Source organism: Garra rufa, chromosome 8 (genome assembly GCF_049309525.1).
Source record: "Garra rufa chromosome 8, GarRuf1.0, whole genome shotgun sequence".
Lineage (NCBI taxonomy): Eukaryota > Metazoa > Chordata > Actinopteri > Cypriniformes > Cyprinidae > Garra > Garra rufa.
Genome location: NC_133368.1, coordinates 5,222,845 through 5,233,660, shown reverse-complemented (window position 1 = coordinate 5,233,660; position 10,816 = coordinate 5,222,845). Strand labels below are relative to the sequence as shown.

The 10,816-nt window shown below is 35.7% G+C and overlaps 1 protein-coding gene across 1 annotated transcript; it reads right to left on the bottom strand.

The window, feature by feature from the left end:
- Window positions 1-22: 22 nt before the first annotated feature.
- On the bottom strand, window positions 23-9,724 carry glb1l (galactosidase, beta 1-like). Its single transcript, XM_073845790.1, has 16 exons — window positions 9,501-9,724; window positions 8,614-8,780; window positions 8,376-8,526; window positions 5,343-5,403; window positions 5,171-5,265; window positions 4,432-4,612; window positions 4,277-4,335; window positions 4,056-4,177; window positions 3,931-3,971; window positions 3,713-3,831; window positions 3,022-3,096; window positions 2,852-2,941; window positions 2,103-2,216; window positions 1,491-1,622; window positions 1,180-1,395; window positions 23-1,072 (listed from the first exon to the last, which is right to left on the bottom strand). Exons 1-16 carry the CDS (start codon window positions 9,558-9,560, stop codon window positions 869-871), a joined length of 1,887 nt encoding a protein of 628 aa, XP_073701891.1. The 5' UTR covers window positions 9,561-9,724; the 3' UTR covers window positions 23-868.
- Between the last annotated feature and the right edge of the window lie 1,092 nt (window positions 9,725-10,816).

Here is a 10,816-nt window from a genome sequence, read left to right as displayed (position 1 = left end):
CAAATTAAAACATGACTCACTGTTTTGATAAATCTATTATTTATTATTTCTTCATTTCTTTCCAAGTGACTAGAATGCTTTTATATCATTCCAAAAACGTTACATCATGCCTGCCCCCCACAAAAACACTGAATATAGAGTTATGACACTGAGATTAAAATCATCTTCTTCTTTTGAAGCAGATAAACTTTAATGTACATCAAGATTCTGATTTCTTAGATTTGTCAGTACTAAAATTAACTTCAGCACCTTGGTGTGGAAAGAACTTTCATTTTTTACCATTTCTTATAGACATAGTTCACCCAAAAATGAAAATTCTGTCATGAATTACTCACCCTTATGTCGTTTCAAACTCGTAGGACCTTTGTTCATCTTCGAAACACAAATTAAGATATTTTTGATGAAATCCGAGAGCTTTCTGACCCTGCATAGATGCAACATTTGCGTACGTCATTGTAGTCATTATTTTTATTTTCTTTGCGCACAAAGTTTAACAAAAAATATGTTTGAATCACTGATGTCTCATAGACTATTTTAACAATGTCCTTAGTACCTTTCCAGGCCTTTAATGTGTCAGTTGCGTTGCTGTTTATGCAGGGTCAGAAAGCTCTCAGATTTCATCAAAAATATCTTAATTTTTGTTTCGAAGCTGAACGAAGGCCTCACAGGTTTGGAACGACATGAGGGTGAGTAATTCATGACAGAATTTTCATTGTTGGGTGAACTATCCCTTTAAGAAATAAACCGACCAGTATATTTGGCAAGTATGGGGAAAAAAGTGTATTTATCTATAATACTGGATAGATTTGAGCAGAGATGATGCAGCTATACAGATATGCTGAACTGCGAAAGGCCTTTGAGTGTATGATCATGTTTTCTGTCCCGTGTTGTTCAGCTGAGGCCGGTCCATAAACAGAATTCTTCTGTGTGATGGAGCTTTTTCCAGCTCTAGCACTGTGATGTTGTTTGGCTGAGTGGCACTAAGAAAAGGTCCGGGGACATACAGTGTCTGTTGGGGGCCTCTCTGGGGCCAATAACGTCCTAAGTTCACCCCATTTACCCACACTTGACCCTAAAAGATAAAAGCAGAATAACACAAAACTGCCTTGTAGTTAGGTCTCAAACAAAAACAAATACTAGATAATCTGTATAATACAAAAAAAAAAAAACGCATCTCACCTTTGTCCATCCATTAAGTTTTACAAAAGTGTCCCATGTGAGACCTGTAGGCTTCAAGGTACCTGAGTAGATCATTGGTCCGTCTCCTGCTTCCATTGCTGACTCTGAGTGAACCGCCTGCAGCCAGCCATTGGCTACTGCAGTGTCAATGTCCAGTGGGTAGATTGACCAATCAGTGAGCACATCATTGCCCAAAATGAGGTTACCCAAGAGACCCTGAAAAAGTTTTTTTTATTTATTAATGGAATTTTCTCAGATGGTTTAAGGAATATTAGCATGTCTTGAACAATGATAGGTTTAGTGTAACTTGCCTTATTATCATTGATATAACTTCCAAAATTAACCCTGCCCATGTTTTCCACGAGTATGTCCAACTGATCCCCTTGTTGTCCTGTAACGTTCATCACCAGTGCAGTGTCCCTCTCCATAAACCCCTGGTACACCTGCTCAGAGACGAGTTTCAATTGATTTCATTGCAAAGCTAGTGCAAGATGAGCATTTGTGGTTATAAAGTATATACATGTTTTATTTTATTTTTTAGAAAATGACTAGTCGTTTCACTACATAAGACCCTTATTTCTCAAATGGTATTGTGTAGAGTCATTTGAAGCTGCACTGAAACTGCAACTTGGACCTTCAACCTGTTCATCCCCATTGAAGTCCACTATATGGAGAAAAATCCTGGAAAGTTTTCCTCAAAAACCTTAATTTCTTTTCGGCTGAAGAAAGAAAGTATTTGGCATTCCAAAATGAACAATGAGTATTCCTTTCTTCATATGTAAAAATGTTCACATTAGTACAAAAATAACTGAGCAGTGGTAAACAGTGGTTTTACACACTAGTTGTAATGCACATAGTGTCTAACTAACCATGGGGAGAACAAAACATTGTTAGCGTGACCCACAAACAAGTGGTCTGCTCACCCCATTCACAGAGATGTATGCACGATCATGGATGCCATTGAGGGGCGAGATGAGAGGGGTCGGCTCGGGAACATTCTCTGGCAGTGTCGTTCGGTAAAGCACGAAGCCATAGTACTGCACACAGTTGACATAACACAAGCTCAGACCAGCTTTTACACTTAACCAAGGCCAGCCTCCAACACCCAAGCCATATATCTACATCTATAGCCATGAGGAAATACAATATTGGCCTTACTTGGCTGGTTAGACATAACATAAAACATCATGAATTATAATTATGTTCTGAACATAATGTTTATTGCATGTATCAAAGGATTAGTAAATTTCCAGGATAAAAATCTCCTGATGATATACCATGTAATAAAAGATGTTCATGTGTTTTTTGCTTCAATCAAAACTTTTCCAATGTGATTGCGTAATAGGCGAAGATGTAGAAATGCATCGCATAGCTTGTGCACAACAAGCATTTGTGGTTAACAAGCATGTTCATTTTTTTTTTTAGAAAATGATTGCTTCGCTAGATAAGGCCCTTATGTCTTGGCTGGGATCATGTAGAGCCTTTTAAAGCTGCACTGCATGGGTCCTCATTGAAGTCCACTATATGGAGAAAAATCCTGGAATGTTTTCCTCAAAAACCTTTCTTTTTCAACTGAAGAAAGAAAAACATGAACATCTTGGATTGCATGGAGGTCAGGACATTTTTATTCTGGAAGTTGAACTAATCCTTTAAGTTCTTTTAAGTATCATACCTGTTTAATCTCCTCAAACGTCAAAGGATATTGAGATTGTACTGGACCTTGAGGTGACAGCGTATCCAACAAGCTGCTGATGTTGCCAACCTATGAAAGAACATAGGAACCAAGTAAGATTGTTTGTATGAACAAATGAAATAAGATTTTGCCATGTGAAATATCCACACCTTCTGAAGTGTAACAAAGCCATAAGCAAACTTTGGGGTGGCCGGTGGCATGGGACCAACTGGAATATCACGAAACTGAAAACAAATACATATATAATTAATACAAAATGTATGTTTTATTATTCAAAAGATGCTAGCTGGTATGGGTAAGCATTATGAACAAAATAGTATATTACAATAACATTTCTGGTAACATTTTTTTGTGTGTACTTTAGACATTCTACTACTATAAGCAACTTTGCAACTACATCAATAGAGTATTAGTAGACTGTGTAAATATTAATATATGAGCATTTGGATCTCAAAATTATACAGTCATTCTTGGAAAGGGTTCAAATACACAAACATTTTTGAAAAAACAAAGAACTTACGGGACCTGAAAGATTTTTCTGAAGAGCAGTGGGCAGTTTGTTTAGGACAAACAAGGGACTTACGAACAAGTATTTAGAATCAAGTGTATGTAAACTTTTGAACAGGGTTATTTTTTTTAAATTGAACTATTATTTTCTTAGTACTAAATAAAAAACATGCATTTTGTATGAACATTTTGCAAATTCTGCAAGGTGTATATAAACTTTTGACCTCAACTGTACATACAGTCATATGTCCAGCCCTATCAACTATTTTTTAACCTTATAAATTGGATATCGTCATATATGTGCATTTAGAGTTACTGTGTGTATGTTCTTACATTTTTAATGACATCTCTGATGGCAAGTAGCTTGTCAGTAGGGTCTCCTGCCTCTGATAAAGGAGCATCGTAATCATAACTGGTCACCACAGACCGAAACCTGGTATCATGATCTGCTCCTATGAATGATAACATTTACACATTCACACATTAGGTTGATTGCGTTACCACGTATTATCAAGGATATGAGAACAGGTATACTGAAATAGCAGATTTACCATTCCAGTAGCCAAAGTTTGTTCCTCCCTCAAACATGTACCTGTGCATAAGAAGAAAACCCTATTTAAGTTGGATTATCAGACGTACTATTTTCACTCATTACTCTATAGAAAACATGGCTTACATGTTTACACTGGCACCCATGGACAACATCTCTCCCAGCATTTTGCTCACTTTGACAGTATCCACAGAAGCATGTTTGTCACCCCAGTGATCCAACCAGCCTGTATAGAACTCAGAATTCACCTGAAACCATGACACATCAATTACTGCTAAATCCTACAGCTTGAGAAATAGAGAAACAAGCAGTCAATACATGAATGCTGTCTCAAACATCTTACTTACCAGTGGGCCTTTAGGTTCAAACTTCCTTTGTCGGACGAAGGCTGCGGTGATGTTGATGTCTAAAGGGGAAAATAATTCAATTTTGAACACTCGATATGCATACATGGACTAAAAACAAGTTAAATGTCTTAAAACACTGCACATTTTGATCTTACCTGTGCCAAAGTCAATAGTGGCGTACAGGCCCTCAAGTGTGCCACAGATCATCTCTTTATCCGTGTTCCCATCTGTAGTAAAGAGAACGACGTCCTCCCCCAGGAACAAACGGAATAGAGTGAGAAGATGCCGCATGTAGTTGTAATCACAGGCGAAATAGCTGCCATATTCATTCTCCACCTGATCAGAGAAAAAATGCACAAAATATTCACACCTTAAGAGCCATACTTGTCACTGTAAAGCACTGTTTACATATCAACACCAATCACAATTACTATGTAGGGCTCTCAGTCCTTCAAAACATGAGTATCAGTCACTGTAATAAGTTATTATTAGGTATTGTTATTATTGCATACTCAGTAAATATTATTTTACATTTGTCTCTGGGTGGAGCCAGTAACAAAACAATTGTAGGTTCTATCCCAGCTGTCCTTAAAGGGTTTGTTCACCTAAAAATGAGGACCCTTGCTGTCTATGCAGGGTCAGAAAGCTTTAGGATTTCATCAAAAATATCCTAATTTGTATTCTGAAGATGAATGAAGGCCTTACAGGTTTGAAACAGCATGAGGGTGAGTAATTAATGACAGAATTTTCATTTTTGGCTGAACTATTTCTTTAAAAACATCACACCAGGTTCATCTTGGGGGACTGGCCCACTCATCTGAGCACACTGCATTGGACAAATGTGTCTGGTAATTATTGTATACTTGCATACTAAATTTGAGCTCTATGTCGTACCTGCACACTGATAATATTTCCTCCATTCTGATAAAGCCACCGTCTCATCTTAGCAAGCAGCACAGCCAACCAGTCACTTGCCGCCTTCAAATACTCTGAAATAGACAAACACTAGCATTAAAGACAGATCTGGCTCATGTGAAGTCATGTCTCACATAGACGTAACAGATACCTGTGTCAGCTGAACGGAGGATAATGTTGGGCTTTTGTAGCAACCAGGCAGGCAAACCACCCTATCGGACAGATGAGAACCCACAATTTACAAGTCGCAAAATAATAATCACAAGGCTGTCTTTTGTGTTGTGACCAGAACTAATTATTAATAGCATCATGAATCCTCATTCAAAAAACTAAATGCTTTTCAAAATCAGCATGATTGTCTTTCATCTAAGGAACACTAATGAGATGTTTAAAATTATGGGGCAGTCATGACCTAATGGTTAGAGAGCATGTAACCCGAAGGTCACCAGCTCTTTCCACCTTCAATACATTGACTAAGGTGCCTTTGAGAAAGGCATCAAACCACAAATTGCTCCCCAGGCACTGGAGCAATGGCTGCCCACTGCTCTGTGAAGGCTGTTTTTCCATATAATGAAATGTGATTGGTGACCATTATTTTGGTCCAATAATGACCAAAAACATGGTTCATATGATTTGTAACAGGCTCAAATGTAACCTATTACAAATCAACAAGTACAGTTGAAGTCATCTGCAAATCTGCAAAATGTAAATTATTTTACCAAAATAAAAGGGATCATACAAAATGCATGCTATTTTCCATTTAGCACTGACCTGAATAAAATATATTTCACACAAAAGATGTTTACATATAGTCCACAAGAGAAAATAATATTTATAGAATAAAATTTATAAAAATGACCCTGTTCAAAAGTTCACAAAAGTTTTAGATTTTTAATACTGTGCTGTTACCTGAATGATCCACAGCTGTGTGTTTTTTGTTTAGTGATAGTTGTTCATGAGTCCCTTGTTTGTCCTGAACAGACTGCCGCTATTCTTCAAAAAAATCCTCCAGGTCCCTAAAATTCTTTGGGTTTTAAGCATTTTTGTGTATTTGAACCCTTTCCAACAATGACTCTATCATTTTGAGATCCATCTTTTCACACTGAGGACAACTGAGGCACTCATATGCAACTATTACAAAAAGTTCAAACGCTCGCTGATGCTCCAGAAGGAAACACGATGCATTAAGAGCCAGGGGTGTAAACATTTGAACAGAATAAGGATGTGTACATCTTTCTTATTTTGCCTAAATGTCATATTTTTTCATTCAGTTCTGCCCTTTAGAAGCTACAGAAGATATTTACATGTTTCCCTAGAAGACAAAATAAGTAAAATTGACCCCGATCATCAAATTCAAAAAGTTCTCACTCTCTGGCTCTTAATGCATCGTATTTCTTTCTGGAACATCAGTGAGTGTTTGATCCTTCTGTAATAGTTGCATATGAGTCCCTCAGTTTTCCTCAGTGTAAAAAGATGGATCTCAAAATCATACAGTCATTGTTGATGGAAAGGGTTCAAATACACAAAGATTCTGAAAACCAAAGAATTTGTGGGACCTTAATTTTTTTCTGAAGAACAGCAGGCAGTTTAACTGTTCAGGACAAACAAGGGACTCATGAACAACTATCACTAAACAAAAAACACAGCTTTGGATCATTCAGGTAACAATACAGTATTAAGAATCAAAACTTTTGAACAGGGTCGTTTTTATAAATTCAACTATTATTTTCTCTATATGTAAACTTCTTTTATGTGAAATAACTTGTTCAGGTCAGCAGTGTTGTGGGTGATGTGTTACAATTAACGCAAGTTACGTAATAATATTACTTTTTCCAAATAACTAAAGTAGCACATTACTTTTTAATTGACAAGAAAATATCTAAGTTACTTTTTCAAATAAGTAACGCCAGTTACTTTCCCCCTCATTTATTGATTTAAAGCTCTCCTGTCCCCATGTTGAAAGAAATCGTGAGTAAGATGTTACTTTAGTTCTAGAATAAATGTAAACATGCATTAATTCATCTCACTCACTAAAAAAAACAGATACAGTATTCCTTAAAATTAACAAAAACAGTGAAATTCAAATCAGAATATGATGCAAACCTGCAATAATTAAATATGCTATAATTTATATTTTTTAAATATTAAAAAATTAAGGTCCCACAAATTCTTTGGTTTTCAGAATCTTTGTGTATTTGAACCCTTTTACAAATAATACAAATATGTATTTCATCCCATTTTATTAACCTATGTCTTTGCTGCCGACCTTTGATGATCCAATTCATTCATACTAATAAGCAAAAATTACTCAATATAATGTAACGTTTGTTTTCCTTTTTTTATTGCTGAAGAGTTGACATTTTTTCTTCTGCATTCTACTGTACAGATGTGAATTTACTTTTCTCTAAGCCTGAGGCTTTTGGTGTCAAAAGGCTTTTACATTTGCAAAAAATAGAACTTTTTATATTAAAAACGAACAAGCAAGCCCTGCCCAGATTTGAAAAGTAACACAAAAGTAATGTAATGCATTACTTTCCATAAAAAGTAACTAACTTAGTTACTTTTTTAGGTTGTAACACAATATTGTAATGCATTAGTTTTAAAAGTAACTTTCCCCAACACTGCAGGTCAGCACTAAATAAAAAACATGCATTTTGTATGATCCCTCTTATTTTGGTAAAAAAAATTGAAACATTTCGCAGATTCTGCAAGGTGTACGTAAACTTTTGACTTTAACTGTATATGATGTGTAGTGTTTTAAAATCTTGTCTGGAGTGTTCCAGCCTTTAGACAAGATTTTCTAAGTTCCTTTCTAATTAAATTTTTTTAACCTAAAATTATTTTACCTAGTTTTAAGGCTTTCATAACACTATTGTATAACTTAGAGATAAGTTGTAATTTTTGCAGTCTGACTTTCACCGTATGGAAAAGAACAGCGTGAACATTCTACTAAAGAACTTATTTTGTGTGTTCTACAAAAGAAAGAAATATAGGTTTAGAACACCATATGGGCGAATACAATGTAATAAAGTACAATTTTGGGTGAACTATTCCTTTAAAAACACACTTCCTGAAGTCATATTCTCATAATCACATGCAGTGATACACGACACCCACTGGTCTTTAGTAAAACATCACATTTCAAAATCATTCAAGTTTAGCAACATGAGGAAGCAACAGTCACCATTTCCCATTCAGCACAGATGTACGGCCCTGGTCGCAAGATGACTAACAGCCCTGTTTGATTGGCCAGGTTCAAGAAGTACTCAAGATCTCTGTCTCCTGCAAAGTTGTACACCCCCTGCACAGTCTCATGGAAGTTCCATGGCACATACCTGCATGAAAGAAAGGAAAATATTTTTGGAAACATGTGTAACATAAGTGTGTATGCAGTGTTTGCACTGTTGCTCTGTTTCACGTACACCTGAATAGCATTGAGTCCAGTCATGTACATCTTGAGCAACCTGTCCTTCCAATATTCCCGAGGAATGCGAGAGTAGTGGATGCTTCCTGAGATGTACTGAAATGGTTCTCCATCCTTTCGGAAGCAGTTGTTCTTGTAGTCAATGGAAAAGGAGCGTGAATCTGCCTTGAAACAGAAAAGTCATGTAGTTAAAAATTAGCAGGGTGTTTAAGAGTCTGTCTATAAAACTATTCTCAATACGTGACTATGGACCACAAAACCAGTCTTAAGTAGCTTGGGTATATTTGTAGCAATAGCCAAAAATACATTGCATGGATCAAAATTATCGATTTTTCTTTTATGCCAAAAATCAATATTAAGCATTAAGTAAATAAAGTAAAAAGATATTAAGTAAAGATCATGTTCCATAAAGACATTTTGTAAATGTCCTACTGTATTGTAAATGTCCAACTTAATTTTTGATCAGTAATATGCATTTCTAAGAACTTTTCTCAGAATTTTTTTTTCTTTCAGATTCCAGATTTTCAAATACTTGTATCTCAGGCAAATATTGTCCTATCCTAGCAATCAATGGAAAGGTTATTTATTCAACTTTCAGATGATGTATAAATCTCAATTTTGTGGTCAAAGATCACCATGGCAGAGAATGCATTCAAAATAAGCATAATTACAAAGAAAAAAAAAACAATCTAAATTCACTATATAAATTTTAATTACTTTACCAGACTTAAGAATAACAGTTTTAAAACTTAAGGTTTTTATGATCATGGGAACCCTGTCACATGAATTTGTCTATTAAATCTATAAATACACGTCAGGTTGGTAAAAACGAATTAATCACAATGTGTAGAGATGAAAGTCGTGTACTTTGAATCTGGTACTTACCAACACAAATACTGGCAACAAGCACAGACTTAATAAAACGAAAGTAATGTGTGACTTCATCTTTAAATCAAGTGGATAAGACGCAGGAACACTCTTCCGTTTGACATTATGATAGCAACGTGATTTTAAGGTGTCAGGAAATACTATTACAACTGCTCAAACTTTTCTGTTCTGTCATTTTGCATAAAGCGGTCCACTTTCTCGGTTCAATAGATTTGCAGCGTTTCTTCTCTTTGAACATCACGGTCATGTGATTGTTTTCTGTTTAGCCATAATCTGGGTCCTAAAGTCCGCCTGAACAGATCTGAACGTCAATTCTGCGATTCATTGACGCGTTTTCATCAGTTATAAATCATATTGTTCACTTGTTTCACTTTTACTGCTTGCATTTTTTTACACTGCTAGGGAAGTGTATCTATTTAAAAAAAATAATAATAGTAAAACATTAAATTATATGGCTAAAACAGATGAACGAACATGTCACAGCCACAAATGCACAGCTGTAACAAAGCAACCTACAGAACCTTAGTGGACAAAACTAGGTGAGTTGTTTTAAGAGTTATTTATTATAATTTATAGTTTAAAGGTGACCCCTATGGCAAGGCGTTTTAGCCTAAAATATACTATGCCTTACTCGTGGTAATTGCATTTTTACTAGTAACAATTCAATTAGAGAGCTCTATAATTCAATTCCTACTAGTAAAAATTCCAATTACAGAGCTCTCTAATTCAATTCTTACTAGTAACAATTCCAATTAGAGAGATCTACAAATTATTTTTTACTAGTCATATGTCTCCAATGACCTCCATTAATTTTTAATTACAAAGCTCTACAACAGAATTTTTACTAGTAAGAATTACAATTAGAGAGCTATACAAATGAATTCTTACTAGTAACAATTACAATTAGAGAGCTTTCTAAATAAATTTTTACTAGTAATAATTTCAATTAAAGAGCTCTCTAATTCAGTTTTTACTTGTTGATATCCATTTGCATATACTCCAGAATGTTATGAAGAGTAATCGGATGAATTGCATAGTCCTTCTTTGCCATGAAAATTAACTTAATCCCGAAAAAAAAAACTTTCCACTGCATTGTTAAGAAGGCTTCAGGGCGTCCAAGAAAGTCCAGCAAGCGCCAGGATGGTCTCCTAAAGAGGATTCAGCTGCGGGATTGGAGTGCCACCAGTGCAGAGCTTGCTCAGGAATGGCAGCAGGCAGGTGTGAGCGTATCTGAACACACAGTGAGGCCAAGACTTTTGGAAGATGGCCTGGTGTCAAGAAGAGCAAAGTCATATTCTCCGATGAAGCCTCTT

Coding starts and splice junctions, on each gene's coding strand:
- glb1l (XM_073845790.1), bottom strand. CDS start 9,560: ATGAAGTCACACATTACTTTCGTTTTATTAAGTCTGTGCTTGTTGCCA. Junction 5,266..5,342: donor CCTCCGTTCAGCTGACACAG/GTATCTGTTACG, acceptor TGTCTATTTCAG/AGTATTTGAAGGCGGCAAGT. Junction 1,623..2,102: donor CATACATCTCTGTGAATGGG/GTGAGCAGACCA, acceptor GTCTCTGAGCAG/GTGTACCAGGGGTTTATGGA.